This window comes from Hylobates moloch, unplaced genomic scaffold (assembly GCF_009828535.3).
Source record: "Hylobates moloch isolate HMO894 unplaced genomic scaffold, HMol_V3 SCAFFOLD_2, whole genome shotgun sequence".
NCBI classification, from domain to species: Eukaryota; Metazoa; Chordata; class Mammalia; order Primates; family Hylobatidae; genus Hylobates; species Hylobates moloch.
The window spans coordinates 118,477,337-118,502,934 of NW_026652277.1; the positions used below are offsets into that span (position 1 = coordinate 118,477,337).

General features: G+C 32.6%; 1 protein-coding gene across 2 annotated transcripts in view; it reads right to left on the reverse strand.

The window, feature by feature from the left end:
- Nucleotides 1-25,598, reverse strand: part of ASCC3 (activating signal cointegrator 1 complex subunit 3) — a 390,213-nt gene that overhangs the window by 169,155 nt on the left and 195,460 nt on the right. For both annotated transcript variants that reach the window (XM_032155721.2, XM_032155702.2), the window contains exon 14: nt 6,453-6,587. In XM_032155721.2, the coding sequence (XP_032011612.1) occupies nt 6,453-6,587 (135 nt within the window). The remainder of the gene's footprint in view (nt 1-6,452; nt 6,588-25,598) is intronic.

The following is a 25,598-nucleotide window of genomic DNA, read 5'->3' on the forward strand; positions in this document are numbered from 1 at the left end:
TTACCCAGACTAGACTAATCCCAATAACTAATTTCCATATGTTATTCTGACTGTGTTAATTATGCACTTTAACTTGGGAGAAAGAAAGTGCCATTTGCTCTGTTTCATGTCATATTCCTTGAAAGATGATCCTAGCTCCCATATGGGCTGTCCTGATTATTAATAGAAATAAGTTGGCATTCCAGAGAGAGGACCCTAATTAGAAAAAGATAAATCTCATCTAAAATTGCATTATTTTAATTCATTTGGCCATCTGTAAATAAACAGAAAAATTAAAAAAATTAAATCACAACATGAAATATGTTTTTGATTTTAAATTTTATCATTACAAATCTCTCTACCCCTAGGAATTTCTAACATTATTTATTAATCTGATGTCTTTAGAGTGCTTCCTCTACTCAAGTATTTTCAAATGAGTGAAAAACAACATTCTAATTAACATATTTTTGTCAAAACAGCATGATTCCTTAACAAGATGTATTAATTTATTGTAAGAAATTTATTCTATGCTTCTAAAATGCATCTTAAAGCACAGAAACAAAAATAGCTACAATCAAAATTTCCTTAAAAGTAATAAAAGAAACAAGGATAAAATTTCAATGCTATTTACTATGTTCTTTAAAAAGAGTCTCACTTATTCAAAGTGAACCATATGTTAGACTACACTGAAATGAACACATGGGCCATAACAATGTCCCTTGCTTGGAAGAAAGTGAATCCTACTTTTCAGTACATGAATTTTGGTCACACAACTTGACTCTTCAACAATCTTCAATAGCTTCTCGCTGCATATAAAGTCTAAAAGCCTAGGCATGGAATTTAAAGTCTTCCATTGTTTGACCATGCCTAGCCCTCCATGCACCTTACATTCCTGTGAATAGAGAACATTCTTATTCTCCAAAGAAACCCAGAGTTTTCCTTTGCCCGTGTTCTCTTTCTTCTCTAAAAGCCTTGGCTTGGCTTTTAAATCTATTATCAAAATGTTTTTTTAAAGTATTGAATTGATCAATACCACAGAAAATCTTCTCAAATCATCTTCAGAATTGGGTACTATTATGTTTAGATTTTGATAATACATTGATGAATATATGTTACGTAATTTTTTAAGAAATTTTTTGTCATCCAAAGTTTGTTTACCCACTTTATTTCTTTTTCTTGCTTATTTTCTTCCTGGAAACTTCATGTTTTAAGTTATTAAATTTAATAAGTGTACAAATAAAGATGTAGATATTAACTGGTCTGTTGTTGCTGTTCCTAATATCTCTTCTACCAACCTGCTTACTGCTTTTTACAATTCAATATTATTTTTTATTGTTCCAAAGCATTAAATTTAATTTTTGTCTCATCTATTATTGTTTTAAACTGTTATCTTCTTCCTCTTCAAAGCTCATGGGTAAACATTTACAGAATGTCTACCATGTGTTAGGCAAGGTATATGTTACCTTATTTATTACAGAATTTTTTTTTTTTTTTTTTTTTTGAGACAGAGTCTCCCTCTGTCACCCAAGCTGGAGTGCAGTAGTGTGATCTTGGTTCACTGCAACCTCTGCCTCCCAAGTTCAAGCGATTCTCCTGCCTCAGCCTTCCCAAGTAGTTGGGACTACAGGTGTGTGCCACCACCCATGGCTTTTTTTGTATTTTTAGTAGAGATGGGGTTTTGCCATGTTGCCAGGCTGATCTCAAACTCCTGACCTCAGGTGAGCTGCCCGCCTCAGCCTCCCAAAGTGCTGGGATTACAGGTATGAGCCACTGCACCTGGCCACAAAAATCTTAAAATATAGGTATGATTGCCACTTTGTATGTGATGAAATGTGCCTTGAGGATGTTAAAAAGGCAGAGTGTGTGAATCAATGTTAAAACACATATTTGCTTAGATCCAAAGTTTTTATTCTATATGAGGTTACTTCCCTTTGAAAACAGAAAAGTCATGCTCCCAAAAATGCAATTAAGCAAACAGTTGTACTTTTTTAAAAATTTTGTTTGATTTTATTTAAAAAATACTAATAAACTTTTGACATCCTATGTGGTGGTAACTGACAGTAAAATTACTATATTAGCCTCCAAGAGGAAAAGAGGTTAAGATATGGCAGGGAAAGAATAAACTCTGTGAAGATGATATTTTGCATATATTTAAAGTAAAAAACAAAAGTAAGAGAAAGAGGGCTATTAACCATCCCTGCTACTACTAAGTCTGTTATGCTATCTTTAGTTAACAGATACCATCTTGGAAGAGAAGATTCTAATCTTGGCCATACTGACACCGAAGCTGCTCATGCAAAATTAAAGCAAACTGTAATAGTATGCATCAGATAACTAATTCAAATTGGCATTGATTCCAGTTGCCATTGATTTAGGCAAAGACTAAAGCTGAACTTACAAAAACAAGGAAATGACTGACAGATCTACATAATGAAAAGTCAGAAAATTATACTTTAAAGCAGCTTGAGGGTACATATTACTATTGGATTCTTCCTAATTTTATAACTTGTTCAATAGATATTTTCAATAACTACAGACACAAGGCTTATTACATGATAGAAATTCTACCTAAAAGACAAACTCTTAAGATCACTGATATATGTAAAAATACTGAACTCACATCAGGGCCATAAATCAGAAATATACGGTAAAGGGATGGGTGGGAATACTCAATCTAGTATGAGAACAGTTAAAGCCTGTTAAAAATTTGTCCCTAACAGAAAAATTTGATTTGATTGAGATCTCAAGTAAAACAGAATCTGAAAATTCTAACTGAAGGATTCATTTAACTTAAAATTAAAATCACAGTGGAAAACAATGGCTTAATAACGAAAATATATGCATCTTTAATTATATACTTACTTTTATAAATATAAACTGCTGCTATTCCTTGAGGTATGTTCTATTTTATAGAAAACAGTGGTTTCTTAAGACACAATCTTTGAGAGGGAGAGTATAAAAGTAATAAATATATGGAGTAAATTGAGAAAATTTTATCCATATTATTTATTATCCTTTTACCATTTTAAAATTTAGTTAGTAGTATGTATATTTTCTAAAAATAGATTTCTACGATAGGTAAAGTTTTGTCATTGTTCAGTTTCCAAAATAATTTCATACATCATTCTATCTGTTTCTCATAGTAAATAACTAGAATAGGTATTATTTACTCCATTATTATTCCATCTGATAGAAGAGAAAGTACGTTTCAGAAATGTTTAGATGTCGAAGGCCACAAACCTTCTAGAGGTTAAATCACAACCAGACCTTTTTGTGAATGTGTCCTGTTGGTTTGGGCATCATTTGTACGTCCCGAGATATTCCTGTGCCCAGGGAGAGCCCCAAGCTCCATTTCTGAAAGTTAAACTACTCTTGGGAGACTTTCCTTTCCTTTCCCTATGTTCTTGTTTCAGTGGACAAATCTGGAAATATAGGTAGTTTTTCCCTTGGGGGTGACTTTGATATTAAAGGTGAATATTATATGAGAAGTCCTGAAGTGTAACTGTTACTTACCAGAGAGAAAAGACTCATTTCGGTTGCAGCTAAGGCATAGAAATAGCCTTATTACATGCACATGTGTGTACACACACACACACACACACACACACACACACACAGAGAGAAAAGGAGGATTTTCTTAATGGAGTTTTGTTGTTTATACAAATAAAAATATATTGTGTTAAATGAAACTGTAAAGAAGTGCTTTTAAAGATATTAGTAAGTCAGGAATTCAGGTGATTACATTAAACGCTTAGGGGTAAGGCATCACTGTGGCATGGTAGGGATTTAGCCATATAACAGGAGGCATGAGGCTAAATTTCTATGTACTACTGTAGCAAATTTACCTTCTAACTAAATTTTAATGTTTTGGGTTCTTAATTTCCCATTTTTCAAAAACATGGGAAGAAATGTCTCCCACCATGATAATAGCTCCCTTGAAATTGCTAAACCATTTAAGTTCAAAGGCACTTCAAGAAATATGAAGAAATGTACTACTAGCACTAGAAGAATACTCTTTTAAATTCTAGAGCTTTGAGAAAATATTGAGAAAGATGACCTTATCTTTTGTTATAATATGCACTGTGGAGGGTTTCACTCTTTAAAATCTCTCTTTAGAAGAAGTGAGGGATATAGTTAGGTTGAAGAAATGTTCTTCTATTTAAAAAAAAAAAAAAAAGACTCCATGCCCTAAGGTCTTCAGAAAGTCCCAGATTGGATTTGATCTGTTTGCTTTTGAACAAATAGGACACAGTGTAGTGAAAATGGTGGACTTTGGAGTCAGACTGGCTCAAATCACGGCCTCACTACTTAGTATGAGATTCTCTGTGAAAATTATTTACTTTCTCAGTTTTCGTTTCCTTATCTGTAAAATGGGAATAAGAATCTTAAAGGACAGCACAATGGTACAGGTCAGATGAGAAAATTAAGGTGAAATATCTATTATAATGTCAGTCTCAGAGGAATAAAAGCTAAGAAAAAAAGTAATTCTGGGATACCTACCATCAGACAAATACGCTATGAAAGGCTGGGAATATAATGGTGAGTAGGACAATGTTCTTAATAAATGTGTGTGCAATGCATTCTTCTTGGAAAAAAAAGTCCAATAATAGTTGGATCAGGATAAAAATCAAGTATAATAAAAATATAAAAAAGCTATAATAAAAATGACTAGGGATTTTCAAGTCTACCCAATTGTATCAAAACTTTCCGTTTCTCTGTTATTTTTCTTCCAGCATAGTGATCTGTGAATAAGTGATTGGTGACATTGCCTTAAATAAACATCATTTAAAAATGTCTCCATATAAATTATTATAATATGCTCTAGAATATTTCATACTATATTTGATTTACACATATGCCATATCAAGGGATAATACCAGCAATATCATAGATTGTAAGGATTGAATGAGTTATATAAATAAAAACAATGCCTGACACCAGTGACCACTTAATAAATGTTAAGCTTTACAATAACAACAATTAAATAATAAACCTGCATTATTTAAATTAGCAATAGTTATCTGAATTGAGATGGATAAAGAAACCAGAAATCCACAAGGTGGCTCTCAAGGTTTGTCTTTTAAACAGCATAGAGTTGTTTTGTATATCCAAAGAAATGAAACAAGACTTATGAATACCAACTTGACTTTTCAAAGACTCATAAATTCATGATTAATAAATAATTGGAAGGACACAAAGCTGTACAATCTGTACAATAAATGTTATGTAATAAAAGTAAAAAAAAATAGAAAACAAATAAATTTTGTATTTCTAAATTGAAAGAGACTATGATGTTCAAAACAAATGACATCAGCTTAACAGAATTTAAAATATCAATATAAAATGGTGAAATTTATAGTACAGTCACAAATATATTTTACTAGGATAATAAATATAAAAGGGCATAGCACAATGTCTGGCAGCTAGCAGCTGTTTGGTAACCAATCAGTTAAATCTTACATTGTGTGTGTGTGTGTGTATATATATATATATATATATATATATATATATATATACACAAAATTTAAAGTGACTATCATTTTATGCCAACAGATTTTTTTATTTCATAATTTTCATAGCTTTAAATCAGGAGTCAGCATACTTTTTCTGCAAAGAAACAGAAAGTAATTTACAGTAGCTATCACAACTACTCTATTTTTCTCCAGTAGTGCAAAAAAAGTCAGACAATAAAGAAATTGGTATGTTTACGTTCTGATAAAACTTTAATTACAAAATAGACGGACACCTTTGGCCTTCGGGCCATAATCTGCCCAATCTTCATCTAAATAATTATCTGATATAGTTAAATAATACTGATATATATCTTAAGACACTACCAATACTCAAATTACCTAGACGAGTGCTTCTTAAACTGTAATGTGTACAAAATCACCTGAGGATCTAGCTAAAATGTACATTCTGGTTTGGTGAGTCTGGGTTGGGGCCTAAAGGTCTCCCTTTTTAAGAAGGATGCAGGTGACCCCAAGACATTTTTGTCCCTTGAGCATGTGTACACTGAGTAACAAGCTGTTTATAAACTTTTTGGCTCAGAATTCCTTTACATTGCTTAAAAAAAAAAAAAGCCTATTTAGGTTATATCTGTCAATATTAACCTTAGAAATCAAAACTGGGAAATTTTTAAAAACTATTAATTCTTTAGAAGTACAATAATAAGCCCATTAGATGTTAACATAGGATATGAAATTTAACTACATTTTATATTTTAACTATATTTTAAAGAGCAGGACTAAGCACTTCAATTATAACCATACAGAAAGGAATGATAAGTGTTACATCGAAGAATGAAACCTTTTAATAAAAGATCATTAAGTCAAGAAAAAAGTCAAGATCATAACATCATAAATCTGCAAAATTAACTTCTTGGAAATTGAGACCGTGGATCTTTCACATATAAAACACCCGGGATATGTGGCATGTTACATGCTTTAGTTCTTGTCCTCTTTGTTTCTTACCTGTTTTTCTGCAAGTACATAGTCATGTCCTTGGGTAGGAAAAAAGAAGGGAATATGGCCACAATTTTTTGCTCTTTCTATTAGAGACATAGCTGTTCTTACAGTGGCATTTCGAGCATGTACAAACACCATCACCTGGAAAAAAGGAAAGCAGTTTATTTAATATTCCAATTAATTAAATTACAGCTTAATAGTAGCCTGGATATCATTCCAAATAAACAACTATTAATTTCTCAAAACAAATCACAAATTTACAAATTCTCCAACATATCCCTATTTTAGAACAAAGTGTATATAGGAAAAAGGCAAGTTAAATGAAATTTAGCTTACAAGTTGATAGAAGTTTGTGGAGTCTATAAAATTTGGAGTTTAATTTGTATGTTTCTCTTTTGAAAACATAATTCATTATCATAGTCATTTATTATAGAGACAGCATACAAAAATATTGAGAGCTTTCTCACTGGAAGATTACTACAATCAGTTAAATTTCCACTTCCATAAAGATGTTTCAAGAAATTGAAAACAATAAAGAAAACTCTTCCTTGGACAAAATCATGTTTAAGAACAATCACTTAAAATAGAAAGGTTAGGGGACTGCTCGAGATAAAAATGCTTCTGTAGAAGTACCTGGAATTCTCTGTGCAAGCCTTCCTGTGGAATTATTCATGAAGTGACTGAGGATATCTGAACTAGGGGGAAGGTGTGTGTCTGAATGCTGTGTCAAGGAGAAGTGGGGAAAAAAATGCATCTTCAGGGACAGTCACCAGGCACAGTGTGAATACAACTGAAGAGAATAAGGGAGTGTTTAGCAGCCTGCCTTTGCTGCCTGTCAGTACCTGCCTTCTTTCCTCTGTAAGTTTCTTCTTTGGCCTCTACCTTACATCAGAATCAGCTCAACCCCAGCATTCCCAAAGAGCCATTAGTATGATAAAAATTATTTTCTCATATAGACTACTGCTCTTTTTCAATTTTATCTGGTGTGAATAAAAGCAACTTTACATTGTTAACAATCTGGAATATACAATCTAAAGATAGTAAGTGTGGGTGCAGTAAATGACTTAAAGACAAGTTCCCCTAGCCCCTGCTTTCAACTAAATTCACACATCTAAATCTCTGGAATCACTAAGGTATTCTGCTTAGGCCTCAAGCAACTTGGATGTCCTAATCCTTGCCCCTCTTCTCAATATCTCCCCTATACTCCTCTGTTAGTTACATTTTTCTGGAAGCTAAAACTTTGATGTTTTTTGCAGGCTATACATTTAGGAGAATATTCAAGAATTGTATCTAGTCAGGGAATTGATAGGCTCATGTGAGCTGACCTAAGTAAAAGAGAGGATCATTTTGAGGACTAACAGAAACGAAAAGGGGAACGAGGTCTGGGATTTGACCAGAAAGGAGACAGGGTGACACAAAGATATCTATACTTCTATAGAGGTATCTCTATATTTAAGCCATAGTAATCTTATGTCTATAAACTTCTCAAGGTAAGTGTTCCACATATGAGATGCTTATTAAAATTCACAGTAAAATCTCAGATAACAATCATTCAAGAAACTGGAATGCTTAAATAATTAATATTATTTTAGGTGCATTCAAAGTAAAAGAGAACAGACAATTTGTAGAAGATAGGAAGTTCCTCAAAACAAAACAAAACAAAACAAAACAAAAAAACCCAAAATGTTTACAGAAAAACAAAAAGCACTGCAAGTCATCAGGAGAAATTTAATCAGCTAATTACAGTTACCAAGGGCATAAATCTTGAGATTTCATACTTTATCAGAGCTCTAACTTATTTACTGATACTAACATGTTTTGAAAGGAAATATGATCATAAGAATATTTTAAGGCCAGGCATGGTGGCTCACGCCTGTAATCCTAGCACTTTGGGAGGCAAAGGCGGGTGGATCACAAGGTCAAGAGATTGAGACCATCCTGGCCAACATGGTGAAACCCCATCTCTAGTAAAAATACAAAAATTAGCAGGGTGTGGTGGTGCGTGCCTGTAATCTCAGCTATGCAGGAGGCTGAGGCAGGAGAATCGCTTGAACCCGGTAGGCAGAGGTTGCAGTGAGCCGGGATTATGCCACTGCACTCCAGCCTGGCAACAGAGTGAGACTCTGTCTCAAAAAAAAAAAAAAAAAAAAGAATATTTTAAAAAGAGTACACTAATAGAATTTATTTCAGAAAGTTTTGCAGGTACTGGGACATTCTGTTTTCCTTATTTTTCAACTAAGGAAAACAAATCTTTTGATTTTTGATAGGCTCTCTAGCTTTCATGGGCAAACATCTTTACTTCATAGGATGTTAAGAACTGCCACGTAGGTTCAAATTGTGATATTTTCGTAATGACTGATAAACACTATTTAATGCTAAGATAGAAAATTCTCTTACAATAATGCCCTGCTGAAGATTCATCAGTTCAGAGTTTGTCCAATTCTATCATTCTATCTCTTGCAAATGGTAGGGGCATTTCCATTGTAAGTTTCTTCTTAAAGAGCAAGGCAGATTTTTTTTCTCTTACATAAAAATAAATTTTACCACCCAGAAAACCTCATTAACCTCCAAATTAAATTTTAGGAAAATCAGAATTAAAATGAAGTTACTTTTTTGTTAATTTTTTTATTCATTCATTCATGTTTCTGAACATGCATTAACTACCAAGTCCTGATAAAACTGCCATGAAAACGAGAGACAAAGCTCCTGCCCTCATGGAGATGAGAATCTAGTATGATGAATTAAATAATCACAAAATATTTTTTACTTGATAAATATTTACTAGGCATGTATGTGTAAAATAGAGTTAAAAATAGAGATGAAAATAGACAAGCTGTGGTCCCTTCCATTAAAAACCTGTACAATTTAAGGAGAAAGATAAAATTGTACACATAACTTAGGCAGCTGAACCAAAGAGAAGATAACAAGTGGATAACGTGGGAACCCTAAACATGGAGCTACTTGGTTTTCTGCATTCATCCATCCCAAGATATTTATGCAGTTCCTACTATGTGCCAAATACTGTACCAAGTGCTTAGTACAGCACCAGGGATACTATAACTATGTTTCAAAGCTCTAAATTCGTACATTACTGTTACGGGGAGAAAATCCTCTGATAATCATTCCTATCATTCCAAGATTAAAGTTGCATAAAGGAGGCTACGGTTGTATTTGGAATATTTAATTTTGTTATTTTTAGTGTGTTAGCTTGAAGGAGTACATTCTCTTCTAAGGTTTCTCACAGTGAGACCTAGGGACTATTACATCTGAATCACTGCCGCTGCTTGTTAAAATAGATTTCTAGGTCTTCCTTTAAAGCCAGGTGAGTAAGGATATCTAAGGGAGGGGTCTAGAAATTGAATTATTAACAACTACTGAAACGATCACAGCATTACTGTGTGAAATTGGTTAATAATTCCTACCAACTTATTTTTCCCCTCTGAAGCTGAAAGAGGATTAAAAGGTAAAATAAATAAAACCACCACTACAAAGATGTTTTAAGAACTCCCCTAATAATACCTTTATTTACCTATACATATGAAATATCAGGAAATTTTAAGGTATTTTATATAACTAATAAGCCCCAACATTATTTCCCAGATGAGCCAGGGTTTTGTAATGCTACCAGATTTCTATTCTCCATAATTCAAATGCCACATTATGTAAATCCTGTTGAATTAACAGATATGGAGAACATAAGGAAAAATAAAATACGACCTAAATCTTCATTAATTATTTCACTCTTGTCAGCTTTTCATATTGCAAATCATTTTCTACTGCAGCCAAGATAAATATGAGTTACAATTCAAAGCAACAATTTCTTTTTATTAAAGAATCCATCATGTCGCGTTAAGTAAAATAAACTTTTTTTTTTTAATTAAAAATTTAATGTGTTGAAGCTCCAACTGAAGTCATTACAAGGTTTTGGGTCTCTATAAACACACATGATTTTATGGTTTGCTAATTTGGTTAATTAACTTAAATAGACTCACATGAAAATTACAAGTAATAGGACAGCATTGTTTCATTTGACAGAAATAACTCCAAATTAATATTAGAAACACTTTTTGGTAACTGAGCAGCAGTTAAATTGGTGTGTGTCATTAAAATAAGAACAGAATAGTAAGATTAAGTCAACAATGATGGCAAATTTAGATTTTTATAAAACTGTTTATACTTTTATTTGAGTTTTTAGGTTATGCATTTAAAAATATTTTATATACTTATTTTTAGTTTCAAAAGCCATTTTTTCATATTGTTTTATTTTTATTATGGAAAAGTTCACACAGAAACAAAAGTAGGCAGAATGTGGTCATAAACTGCAAAAGCCATTTATATTTAAAATATATGATGGAATCATTCCTGTACTTGGGGAAAAAAAGTACGTAAATTTGAGTTCTGGTCCTGTTATTTGACTTGTTAAAGAGTTCTTCACATGAGATGCTGATTAAAATTAATAAAGGAGTAAAAGCTCAGAAAATAATGATTCAAAAAAACTGGAATGCTTAAGCAACACATACTGTTTCAGGGTGTATTCAAAGGAAAGAAGGACATATTATTTGAAAAAGATCTGAAAATTCTTCTTTGGAGTACTGCTAAATATCAGTGTGAGTTAGAATAAATTATTTAATCTCTTCAATTCTTATTTTCCCCAGAACACAGATAAAGAGTTACAATGTATCACAGGATTACTATAAGAATCAAAGGATATAAAGTAAGGGAAAACACTGTGTTTAGTAAAATGGTGGCTCTAAAATTTTAGAAAGCTTCAAAATCACCTGGCAGGCTTGTTAAAAACACAGATTGCTGCTGTTTCCCCCAATCCCCTTCCTGACTATATAGGTCTGGGGAAAGCCACGAAACTGCATTTCTAAAGAGTTCAAAGATGCTAATATTCTTGTCCAGGAACTTTGAGAACCTCTGTCATAGCTGGTAAGTATTAGCACCATTATTAGGGGAATAAACATAAAATTAATTTTGCCTAAAAGATTAAACAGACCAGTATACAATTGTTATACATTGACAACTATGCACCTATTTATTACTCAATTACAGGCACATGTGCTTGTGTGTATGTGTATTTAACATCACACAAAACAATTTAAAACACTTCCCCTTTAGCAACCTTTGTAAGGGGGTTGTGAAAGATGAACTAGGAATAAAAAAATCGGTAGGAGTATTTAATGTGAAATCTTGAATCAAACCCCCTTTTTTTTTTTTTTGAGATGGAGTCTTGCTCTGTCGCCCAGGCTGGAGTGCAGTGGCGCAATCTCAGCTCACTGCAAGCTCTGCCTCCCAAGTTGACTCCATTCTCCTGCCTCAGCCTCCCGAGTAGCGGGACTACAGGTGCCTGCCACCACGCCTAGCTAATTTTTTTTTTTTTTTTTTTGTATTTTCAGTAGAGACGGGGTTTCACTGTGTTAGCCACGATGGTCTCCATCTCCTGACCTCGTGATCTGCCTGCCTTGGCCTCCCAAAGTGCTGGGATTACAGGCGTGAGCCACCGTGCCCAGCCGAATCAAACCCTTTTTTCTAGGAATACTGCTAAGAAGTGAAAGAGAATGGATATATCTGAAAAAGATACAACAATACAGCAGATAGATGTCCCACAGAAAAATGTTGCTGAGAAATGATGTTTTACATTATGTGGCACATATGGCATTGGCTCTCGCAAAAGCTGAGGCTTGGGGTAGGGAGGGTCATGTCCTGGCAGTTTATGTTTTCATTCTAACCATCACAGCCACTTATCTGTCTTGCTCTCAGTTCTTCTCAACTTTCTTAACCCAGGCTCTTCAAGAGAATTAAGCCCTAAAGACCTACATAAATAGTGATTTAAAAGTGTGTGGTTCCCTGATCAGCAGAATCAGCAGCAGCAGCAATGTCCCTGAGTCAGAAACTCTGAGGATGGGGCTCAGCCATCTGTTTTAACAAGCCCTCCAGGTTATTCTGATGCAAGTTAAAATAGGAGAATCCTGTATTAAGGCATCCATTATAAATTTAAAAAATTATTAGCTTTTCCTCTGTGCATTTACAATAGTTCTGGCAAATACCATCTTCTGAAGAAGTGGGAAAACAGTGTTGTATGGTCTGAATGGGAATGCTACTACAGATATATTTCAGATATATTTATTTATATTCCATGACAGCATGTAGGCACAGAATAGTTTCTGCTGCTGTGATTACATTACCACATTTGTATTATCAGGTAGATACAATTTTAGAAGGTTTCCTTGTGCATGCTGTAGATCCAAGAGTCATCCATAGTTAGACACTACAAGTCACTACAGGGTTTTTGTTTTAGATCACAGTGCTAGCCAGCTGAAGACGCTCATGTCATCTGATCACATTCTTATTCTTCTAGTACTTCCTCTATCAAATAACTTTCCATATTTAGTTATCTGACTTCTCAATAGTGAGCAAAGCGCCTGGCATACAGCAAATACTCAATGTGTCTTAAGTAAATATAAGACATTGAGCCCAATCAAACACACTAGCCCATCACAGCTAATAATGGCAATTTCTGCCTTTTAAAAATAATTTTTGTCTTTTATGTATACTAAAAACATGGGGTTGTTGTGAGAAATGAGACAATATAAACAAAGCATTTACAATAGTGTATGGTACATAGTAAGTGATCAATAAATGTTAGCAGTTGTTTATTAGAATATAATTTTGCTCCTTATAAAATTTAATATACTGTATTAATTTTTTGATAGGGCAATATATTTACATAGTTCAAAATTAGAAAGTATAAAAATGTGCAGTGTCTCTACCACCCTTCCCCCTAACCTAGTAGCCACTATGTTTCTTGTGTGTCCTTTGAGAGTTTATGCACATATTTAAACAACTACAAATTCATAATTGTAATCCCTTTTCACCATATGGTAGTAGATTATACACACTGTCTTTCCTTTTTCACTGAACCATATTATCTTGAAGATCTCACATCAGTATAGTTTTCTCATTTATATTTTACAGTTGCATAGTATTCCATTACATAGAAACACCGAAACTTATTTATAATAACTAGTCCTTGTTTGATGGGCATTTATGTCGTTTCCAATCTTTTGTTATTAAAAGCAATGTAATAAATAACTCTGTACACAAGTCATTTTACATGTTTATGAATATATCTGTTGGATACATTCATACAAGTAGAATAGTTAAGTCAAAGTACATAAGACTATTTATTGAACTATGTCCCTATTCTGAATATAATCTGTTTAATTTGGGGGCTTTATTCTTTTCTTATCAACTTGTTGGTCCTTTTTGTATATGAAAGATAGTACACTTTGCTCCTTTTTCTGTATTGTGAATATTGTGTCCTAGTCTGTGCTTTATCTTTTGATTTTTACTTTTGGTATCTCATTCAATACACACATAGTTCATTTTTTCTGTACTTAAATCTCTCTCTCTCTCTCTCTCACACACACACACACAGACCTGATCTCACACATACACAGAGATGTCCATAATATACTGCTAAGTGAAAAAATATCAATTGAAGAAAAATTTCCATAATATTATCCTGAGTGTGCTGTTATATTCTATAGAGATGTATGTGAATGTATATGTTTGAAAACAGAGATATGGACACCCTCCAAATTAGTTATCTCACAAAATGAAAACGGGATTTGGTGGGGGATGGGGAAACAGAATTAAAAAAAACACAATTTTTTCTTTGTATGTCTTGTATCATTTGTTTTACCCATTGAAGCAAATCTTTCATAGTTTTTTGTTTGTTTGTTTGTTTTTTGAGACGGTGTCTCGCTCTGTCACCAGGCTGGAGTGCAGTGGTGTGACCTCGGCCCACTGCAACCTCCACCTCCCGGGTTCAAGTGATTCTCCTGCCTCAGCCTCCCGAGTAGCTGAGACTACAGGTGCGCACCACTACGCCTGGCTAAATAGTTTTTATAATTAAATATATAAATTATTTTGAACAGGAGAAATTATTGATAACAATGAGGTTATAATAATATATTCATAATATATTATGGTAATAAGACAGTATATTTGCTATGGTTATTTGACTGCTATGGGTTTTATGGTAAAAAGCCTAAAAAAACACATATTTAACAATGCACTTAAAAGGGTGATGATAAAACTTGTGGTCTAAGTGGCAAATTTATATTTTAGTTTACTTGGAAATGCTTTAGGAAGAAAAAAGAGACATGACCTAGCAGAAGAAATTAACAGCAGTTCAAGGCAAAGTATCCATATGTTCAAACAGAGAAGACAGCAAATTCATATGGTGGTCAATACAGACTTTTTGTAGAAATGGACATGTGGACAAAAATAATACCACCTGAAAAGGTAAAACATAACCTCAAAAAATTATATACTAAGATAAAGGAAATCATTCATTTCAAGGCTCAGAAAAAAAAAAAAAAACCTGATACTACTAAAAGAAATACCTGAAAAATTATTTTTATGTTAGAGAAGTATTTTAAACTTAACAGAGAAAGGCCATCATGGTTTAAAACAATATTGATTTTAATAAAGGAATACATATCACATGGTCAAAAAATATGGCTTGAAGAAATATTTTTAAAAAGTACGCAAACCATGGAAAACACCTAAAGACAATCTTGGAATTGTAATTGATAGGACAGAAGACAGGATAATTTTAAAGTGGTGGAGTTATTAAAAAAAAAACAACAACAGGAGCTCTTGATTCTTTTATTAAAAATGAAGATGAGCAAGAAAGCACTTAGATATGTATATCTGAGTAAACTTAGTATAAATATTTGAGATAGACCTTATGAAAAAATCTTAGATTTAAACATTTTAAAATACAGTTTTGTGGCTACTGAATTACCTGAAAAGTTTATACATTTTTCATAAAATTTCATTTAAGAAATAAAAAAGAAACTCTCATACCTACATGGAAGAGATGAATATTACTATTATGATTAAGTAGTTTTTCCTGGCTGCTTCCAGATACAAATGCTGTGATGCCTTATCCTTTGGGCATCCAAATAATTCAGATGCCTCTCTCTTAAGTGTTTATCACTGTCTATCTTTTATTTTTAATTATTTTTGTGCTTGACTTAGCTCCTCTGCTAGTCTGTGATCATCCAAAAATTACGTGACAGGCACTGCGGACATATAACGGGCTCACCTAGCACTGGTCCCTGTGCTTCTGGAGCTTCTATCTAATTATATGGTGAAGGATTGGAGTCTAGGAAGATGATGAACACAGAAGCCACCATTCATTACATGAACAACTATAGGAGGAAGTAACCAAAAATCAATAAATACAATAATGTAGAAATTAATTAGGATCCTCCCTCTCAAAGATGACAAAGTACTTGATTTTAAAGGTCACAACACTCTAAAGTTCTTCATTATTAGCCCTTTGGGTGTTATCTCTCTGAACTCTTCCTGTTGTTTAAAACCTTCTTGCATTTGTATATTTCCAGGACGTTAGCCATGTTTTTCACTTAGTCCTCCTGCCGACTGCATCTGTGTAAATTCTATAAACCTACAAAGCCCAGTTCTAGTGATCCTTCTCCAATCTTGCCAGGGAAAATTAATCATTCCCATCACACGTTGTTCATACTTGCACTCTGTGTAATCATAAGCTTACATAGCTCACCCCAATGTTAAGACTAATCATAAAAGACACCACTTATTGGGTCATACTATGTGCTAGGCCGATTACTAGGTACAACACACATGTTATCTTACTGTTAACCACATAGCGAGGTAGGTAATTGTATTAGTATTTTACAGAAGAGAAAACTAAAGCTCAGAGCATTTTAATAATTTGCCACTCATTCAGAAGCAGAATAGGGAGTTCATCTCAGATTTGCCATTCCAAAGCCTACTTTCTTTCCATCTAGTTATATCTCTTCCTTGAATGCTGCCTGAGGGCAAGGCTTACATTTTGCTAATTTTGAGGTCTACCTACCACCCTTCCTGCTATCATCCGATCAGTGGATGCTCAGTAAATATTGCTGACATTACAATGTTAAAAATGGTCAGTTTCAACAAAGACCGCATATTTTTCAGCAGAGATTTGAATTAAAAATTTATAAATTATAATAGCTTGTAGGCTGAGTTAATACTTTCCATTCACACCTTTATTAAAATGTGAGGTAACAAGCAAACTTCCAATTACTCAAATAATTTTCATGGATAGTTTTATTTAAATTTAACAGCAAACCTCCCATTGATATTTAATCAATTAAAATTGCTGCTGATTAGTTTTTTGATAGTGTTATAGAAATACATGTATGCATATTTTAGTGCTATTACAAGGTGTAAAATTTGTGATTTAAAAAAGAAATTACTTATAAGCTATTCTGAAAGATTAGCTTGTAAGAAAAAAAAGATAAATATTCTGGACTTTGAGGTCAAAATTGGTTTCTAAATCTAAGCTACCTACATTAAAAATTAATCAAATGTATTAACTAAAATACAGTCTTCCCTTGGTATCCATGGGAGACTGGTTTCAGGACTCCTTGTGGATACCAAATGCTTAAGACCCTTATATAACATGGTGTAGTATTTGCATTTAACCTATGCATATCCTTCTGTATACTTTATATCATATCTTGTAATACCTAATACAATGTAAATGCTTTGTAAATTATTATTATACTGTATTGTTTAGGGGATAATGACAAGAAAAAAAGTCTATGTGTCCAGTACAGATGCAACCATTCTTTTTTTCCTCAAATATTTTCCATGTGAAGTTGTTGAATCCACAAATGTAGAACCCATGGATATGGAGGGCCAACTGTAATGTACTACTGAACAAGAATAAAGAAAGCATCCTTACCTTGGATAAAGGTAAAAAAAATTGACACTACTACATTTGGATTACATCAATAAAACTATCATTTACTAATTATTAGTAAATGCACTTATTATTAGATGTTCCTGGCAACCAATCAAATTACTAAAGCACATGAAGACATAGCTAAACATATATTAGATATGCCATGAAAATATAAGCTACCTCAAATAAGGTTAATTTATGCTGCCCTGGCTATATAAGACTGTATAATTCACTGACTAGTCTTCATTCATGAAGTTATGTAAATAAGCCAAGGAAAGTAATCCACAATAGTGAGATGTGGTTCCGCAGCTCCAAGCTATGTAATTAGATCCACACTTGGCAGTTCAGAGCCAGTTCAGGACTCTCATGCAGCTCTTCTCACGAAACCCAAGCTTTTAAGTGATAAATAGTTTCAGGTTATTAGTACTGAATTGTATACAGAACACTACTCTGACTGTGAAACATTCCTTATAAATTTCACTTAAAAATCATTTTAATATTTATCAGCTTGTATGTTTGAGTTGAGGAGAGCTTTAACTGCTATATTTTATTAAAAGAAATCAATAATACTTTACAACTCCTAAAATCGAAAAGATACCTCTTATTAAAAAGCATAATTTAAAAAATCAGAGGACTAAGTGTACATTATGTACCATGACAGCAAAAATACTAGTCATATTTCTAAGCCAACTATAAAAAATATTATCTTATAATCAATTCACCAAGACATTGTACAATATATTTAGAAACATAAGACATATTTCAGCAGTCTCTGAAATACTAGGACCCCAGCAAATAGAACAAAAAGTATGGTTTATTAAGTATAAAATTTTAAAACAGTAAATATTTTGAATGCGTTTCTCCTTTACTGTGAATTTTTTCTTTAATGAAAACAATGTTTTCTTAAGCATATGTATTTTTTGGAGGTAATATAATTTACGTCATCCAACTGATACTTGAATAAATTTTCTATACATTCTTCATATGCATTAAATTAATCTAAGATATGAATTCATTTTTCCAACTTATATTTATAAAGATAAATACCTTAATACTATAATGCTATAAATAAATGTGTATTTCACACCTTAACATTTTCTTGAACATAGACTATGTTATAATTTGTATTTGGTATTTATAACATACAAAAGAAAATAAACATAATCATACATGTTAATTTTACTTGTTCATAATTACTTATACAAATTTAAATCAATTTTTTTGTTTTAGAAAAATTTTTTTAGCAATCTAGACTGACTTATCAAATTTTTACCTGAGGCCAGACTAATCTATATAACATATAGACTTGTGCTGAATATCAGCAGTGTTTAAGAATCAAGCAGATCTATGTTCAAATCATAGCTCAGCATTTATATACTAGATAAAGTTGGGCAAGTTCACCTGCACTTCAATTTTTATCTGTAAGATGGAGATAACAGTACCTGCCTTACAAGGGTGTTGTGGGAACAACAAACAATAATTACAAAGTACTAGGAAGAAGCCTGGCACATGCAGGTGATCTATTTGGTAGGACAATGTTTAGTTGTTTTACAGAAGTTTCTAACATTCACCCCAGATTTATTTGTTAAACTTCCCATTCACTGGGACCAAGACCAATACTGATCTATTTGTGGCAAGAGGAAAGCAAAACTGAACTTCTATTTACATATAACAATTCTTCAAATATTTGGAAACTGCGATCAGATCTCCAGTATGACTTTCTCTTTCTTGAACTTAAAATCAGCAGTTCTCAATGCTGTTTTTCATAAATGATGGTTTTTCATGGTTTGACACTATATGAGTTTTATGTACTTTATACTTCTTCAATACTAAAAAGTATACGTTCAAGCAAGATAATTTGCTGCAGAAATTTTTAAAAAAATTTATAAATGCTTCATGTCTAAAGTGTTCTTAGCTTGATTATACGGTTTAATATGATTATATTTTCAAAAATATATGAACTTGAAAATCAACTCCAGTTAGAAACTTAAAAAAAATTTTAGTAACTTAAAATTATTATGAAACTACAGATCTTTCACCCACACTATTGAAAATTTCCTTAGGCCTCAGATTTTCTAGTTGGAATTTTAAAAATTATTCTTTTCTTTTTTTCTTTTGTTCCAATTGGAATTTATAAACTTACTCTCTGAATTGTTTTCTCTCTTTAGGGCATTAAGTGGTTAAATGAAGATGTCAGTTTTGTGGTGGGAAAAAACTTTGAAATAGAAGTAAAGAAGCCAAAGTTCTAGTCTCAATTCCAAAGCATAAGCATATCTCACTTTGGGCATAGTATTAGGCTTAATTTTCTCATTTGTAAATAAGCAGTTGGACTAGGTGAACTTGACGATGCTTTAGAAGATTTAATGACAAGATCAACATAATGATGATCTATTAAATATCATCTTTGAAATACTTTTTTTATAAAATAAAATTATTAGGGACCTGATCAGAAGATGTTAAAAATATGATTTAATGAATATAACCTACAATTTAAGGAAAAAATTAGAATATTATCGATTTTAACTTTTAAGTAAGTAATATAACTCAACAGTGTTTTTGGCAATGATTCAAATTATAAAGACAGAATATTTATATAACATATGAATTTAAGATACATATATATGATGACTATAGAGTATATCTTCTTTATATCATATTTGATGGTAAGTTTTTGATACACTCATAACTGTTATTTATGTTAAAATATTTAAATTGAAAACTTATTTTGTTACGGGTTTTTATATAAAAAGCATTTAGCCAAACCAACAAACTGAGGTGTGCAAGTTTTGGTCTGTATAGTGAATATAGTATGAATTGTGAGAGTCTCTATATGCAAGGAGTCCACAATCAGTGAGAAAAAATAACAAAACTGGGTAGAAAAGCTGTGGGAAAAAAAAAGCTTTCAAGCTCAGTGCTGGTTTGTAGAGTTGGGGCAGCATTTTCAGTTACAGGTCTGTCTTATTATATATGCAAATACTTGACTTTATACCTGATTTGAGAAAATGGAGGAATCACAGTTGTTCAATGAATAAAAGATATTATGTTTGAAACCATATAGTACACCCAATCAGTATTCACTTAGTATAGGCAATCAGTGTTCAAGCTGGGATTTTAGGACCAAAAGGGAAAACTACTGATTCGCTTGGTCCAATGCATACATGACAAAGTAGCTGACCAAATTCCATTTCTGTAACAAAAATGAAATTGATACTCCATATGTGAAATATGTCTACTAATTATCACCACAGAACAGAAATTACTAATCTTTACGTAAATTATGAAAAACTAATGCTGTAAGGAAGCAGTTTAAAATTCTATTTTAGCTGTGGAATTCGTTCTTACAACAGACTCTTGTAGCAGCTCAATATATTAAACATAAATAAATAAACAAAAAGATTAAAGCAACCAAAGTAGATCTGAGAGAAATCCACATCTCTTTTCTCACTTCCAAATAGCACACTTCTCCCTACTCCTAACCTCATGACAGCAATTCCTGTGACACCTCAGAGCAACTTGAAGCAGTTTAAATATTACAGGTATAGGAGGAAATCTTCTAGTGGAAAGGAACTGTGGAAAGTTATATTTGCTCTTGGATAAAAGTTTGAAAATTATAAAATCTCATCATCCCTTTCATTTTCTTGAATAATATTTTTGGGAAAAAAATTGGTAAAAATTCCTATTTAAAAATAAAACAGTCCAGGTAGGTGGCTCATGCCTTTAATCCTAGCACTTTGGGAGGCCTAGGCTGGAGGGTCACTTGAGGTCAGGAGTTTGAGACTAGCCTGGGCAACAAAGGGAGACCCCATCTCTAGAATAAATTAAAAAAAAAAAAAAAAAGCTGGGCACAGTGGCACATGTCTGTAGTCCCAGCTACTTGGGAGGCTGAGATGGGAAGTGGCTTGAAGCTCAGGAGTTTGAGACAGCAGTGAACTATGATCACACTACTACAATCTAGCCTGGGTGACAGAGGAAGGCTCAATCTCAATCAATGAAAAATGAAACAGTTTCATTGTTTCTAAAGAGTTTATGAAACCATTCCCTACTAAAGGGACTAGGTGTGTTTGCAGAAATAGTTAATTCCAAGTCTGAGAAGTGGAAAGTACAAAATTAGATCTTAGAAGATCCTATTGTGCAAAATGGTAAAAACCAGAAGCTAGTTTGAAGGTGCTTCCACTGGCCAAATTTGGGCCAATATTATTTTCAAAGTAAATTGTATAGTGATAGATTGTAACACTTTCAAGATGTCCACAGAGATGTAAATTATCAAAGTCCACAGAGATATAAATTAATAAATAGGGGAAAGGAAGCTATTCCATCCATATAGTGGGATGAAGGAAATGACGGAGTTAGAAAATCATCAAAAGATACTAAAATGAATGGGTAAAAGTTTGATGAGAGGCACTATATATTTAGTCACAAAAGTATCTCCTCCCTTATGAGAAACAAAGGGGAAAATAATAACTTTATATGGAGAAACTTAGAGGAAACAACCTTTAACAAGTGATAAAAATGAATGTCAGCAATACTGGACAAATCCACTAACATTTACTACTTGGTGTGAAGTACTAAGACATAACCTCACTTCTGTTGTATTACTGTTACAAAACCAATAGGGCTTAATCATGAAGAAACTTTAGACAAACTCAAATTGGGAGTCATTTTACAAAATAACTGATATATGCTCTTTGAAAAATGTCAAAGTCAAATCCAGAAAGACAATATAAGGTCAAAGAACTGTTCTAAATTAAAGGAAACTAAACGGAAGTGATAAATTAATGCAATATGCAATCTTGGACAGGGATCTTGAACCAGAAAGAAAATCATCTATAAAAGATATTATTATTCCTTATTAATACAGATGCAAAAATCGTCAACAAAATACTAGCAAGTTTAGTAGAACCTGTGTGTCCCTTCCAGACACCTTGGGTCTTGTTGGAAGATAATCCTCCCTGAAATTTCTGGTGTTCTACTCATCCAGGGCCTTCTGAGTAATAGAAACTAAAGTGCTAAACAGACAGAGAATGTCTTCACTTCCCCAGAGCCATTTTCTCCAATTCAAAGGGTAACAAAAGGCTAGAGACTCCTTTCTTATCTCCCAAGGAGTCCATTGCTTACATTCCAAGATATAGGCCTTCCTTTCCTTCCTCAAGGGAGTCTGCGTAATAAAAGATAAGGTCTCTGCATGGCCAATTGGTCTACTTTTTTTCTCTCCTCTCTTTCTCTCTCCAGAGGAGAGGATGACCCGATGTGCCTATAGCTCCTATACAAGCTCAGAGTTTCATAATTTTAGAGTACCTCTCCTGTGGTGCAACCCATGCATATGCAGTAGCTGGCTCTCACCATGTAGACAGACCAGTGGGGAGTTAGGGAGAAGCAACACGGTCTGTACCCTGGACCCAGGTGTCAAAGTTAGCCTATGGCAGGCTACCTTTTAGTATGCAGGTAGGGCAACATCTTAGACACTTTACAGTTTCAGACTTATTTAACAGGTCTCTGACTGTATTTCTGGAGCAGTTACTAATTTAAATGCTGTGCTATTTAGAAATGCCCACTTTATTTATCATAATATAGTGATAGCTACATTTCTCATCTACTTATTTATAAAACAAAGAAAAAATGAGATGAGATCTAAGACTATTATGTTATTCTCTTAAAAACAGAACATTATTTTACAATATTAAAAACAGACACACAATTTTTCTTCCCATCCCCTCTCAAATATGCTACTATGAAAACAAACAAAAAACTGATAAAAATGATAGCTACAGATAAAGACAGTACAAATATACAATGGTTAACCATATTTATCTCCTTTTTTTCACATTGAGAAAATACGTGGATAATTGTATCAGATTTCCTTGGCACATAAAATTTCATATTCAGCTTTAGTAAAAAATACTATCTGTTCAATTTTATCAAATGATTTATCTAAAAATGTAGTCAACAAATGCTTATGGTAGTAACCTAACTTATTAACTATATTTACCAACGGCTTAAGTCCAAATATCAGGTGGAAAGCAGCTAATAGGGAGACTCAATACATCATTCTCTAGAATGAAATAAATAGCTGTCAAGTAAACTTCTAATAATACAACGTAAGATACTCCCAATGGATGTTTAGAGAATTTTCTACAACTTTATAGAGACTGAAAAATGACTGCAAGCAAACATTATTTTAGCATGACCGAAGTCTATATTTAAACAACAATAAAAACAATTCAAATAAATAGTATAAAATAAACATGTATACAAGTTAGGTTTCATTTTTGCCAGAATAAATAAAAATAACAAAAGTATGATGTATTTGACAGAAGTGAATATTTTAAAACAGGCTCAAAGGTCCTTTTATATTATTTAATTTGACAATTATATATGTGTATATATATTAAATTACACATATATGCCCACTGTAACATGATATTGTAATCACGAAATCACACAAATTGCCAAATAATCTAATGCATTCAACTCCTAAACCAGAAATATTTGATTTAATTCAGCTTGATCTATGTTAAATCATTCAAAAACCAAAATTTTGAAACACATTTTATATAACAACTAACTTTACTTTTATGTAGCAAGTCAGAAAACATGCATTTATGCATTGGCTACATGCACATAAAGCACATATATGCAGGGCCCAATAGTAATATTTGCTTTTATGCAAGATATTCTGGAGGTGTGAAACAAAACAAACTAAGACAAAAATTACAAAGTGCTATGTTAAAAAAGTAGAACCTAGTTAACAAGGCAAAGCAACTTGTATTATCTTCACATTTTGCTGCTTGAGAGATAAAGATGGATAGTTAAAAAGGGGAATCAAAGAAGATTTAAAGAATGAAGAAATGGATGGAAAAGTTGGTAACTTCTACAAGCAATTTTGCTTCCGATTATTTCCAAAATTATGCACAGCATTTTCTTTTGATATTTTGGGTAAAACTTAAAATGAGAAGACAAGAATGAAAAAAGAACATTTATTGCATACTTACATACCTAGGATATCCAATTCCCATCAATATGACAATTGGAACTGAGGTGGCCAAGAGGTAAAAAGAAATATTGCCATCAGCAAAAAGGCTGGTAACAGAAGGAATTTTTCCACGAAAATTTAAATATGTCTTAAGAGATTGTATTAAAATTTCCCTAATCACATTCACTACTATCAACGAAGAAGTTGGGAATAGGTCTATGGCATGCACAAAGGCAGATCTAAGCTTAGTCTATATTTTCAAATTCCTAAACATCATTTGGAGACAAACTGTTCCACTGTGCTCTTTCAGTTTGTGCAGAAATTCCAGAAATCACTGATTAATGGTTTAAAAATCATTTAGAAAGCTCAAATGCCTAAATATAGGTACATTTGTAGATGTCTGTATTTGCAAGGAGGAAACTGAATACACTTCAAAGAAAGGAGTATTACATGTGGGGTGATGTCGGGGGAACTAACTCATTAGACTTTTCTTTTTATATCTTTGCATCCATTCACTTGTTACAAGTATGTATTAGTTCAGTGACATGAAAATCCTCAAAGACTTAGGAAAAAATTAATAGCAATGAAGAAAAATACAATACTAATATTCCTCATTAAAAAGTATTCCTTTGAAAATGAGAACAAAATAACAAGGTTAATTTTAAAAACTGTTGTATAAAATTTCAAAAATATAATGGAGTGCTCTTATGATAAGCTAGCTATATTTCAGAAAAATAAAAATTTTCTCTGCTCTAAAATCTAAATTTTTAAAAGGGTTCCAAATTTACTACTCAAGGGCTTAATGAATAGAAATTAAAAAAAGAAAAAAATACAAACTTAAAATAACTGGTGACAAAAATGAAAAGTCTGTATCATGAAAAAATAGTGAAGTTGGATGGACATCTTAAATTAGGAGAAATTAGATAATTTAATACTTCTAATAGAAAGATCTATAACTAGATGAAATAATAAGAGCAAATTTATGTAAAAAACATTTTTAAGGAGAATACTGACATTCTTTCATTGATCTTTACAGACCACATTGATCTTTTTTTTATTTTTTTATTTTTTTATTTTTTATTTTTATTATTATTATACTTTAAGTTTTAGGGTACATGTGCACAATGTGCAGGTTTGTTACATATGTATACATGTGTCATGTTGGTGTGCTGCACTCATTAACTCATCATTTAGCATTAGGTATATCTCCTAATGCTATCCCTCCCCACTACCCCCACACCACAACAGTCCCCGGAGTGTGATGTTCCCCTTCCTGTGTCCATGTGTTCTCACTGTTCAATTCCAACCTATGAGTGAGAACATGTGGTGTTTAATTTTTTGTCCTTGCGATAGTTTACTGAGAATGATGATTTCCAGTTTCATCCATGTCCCTACA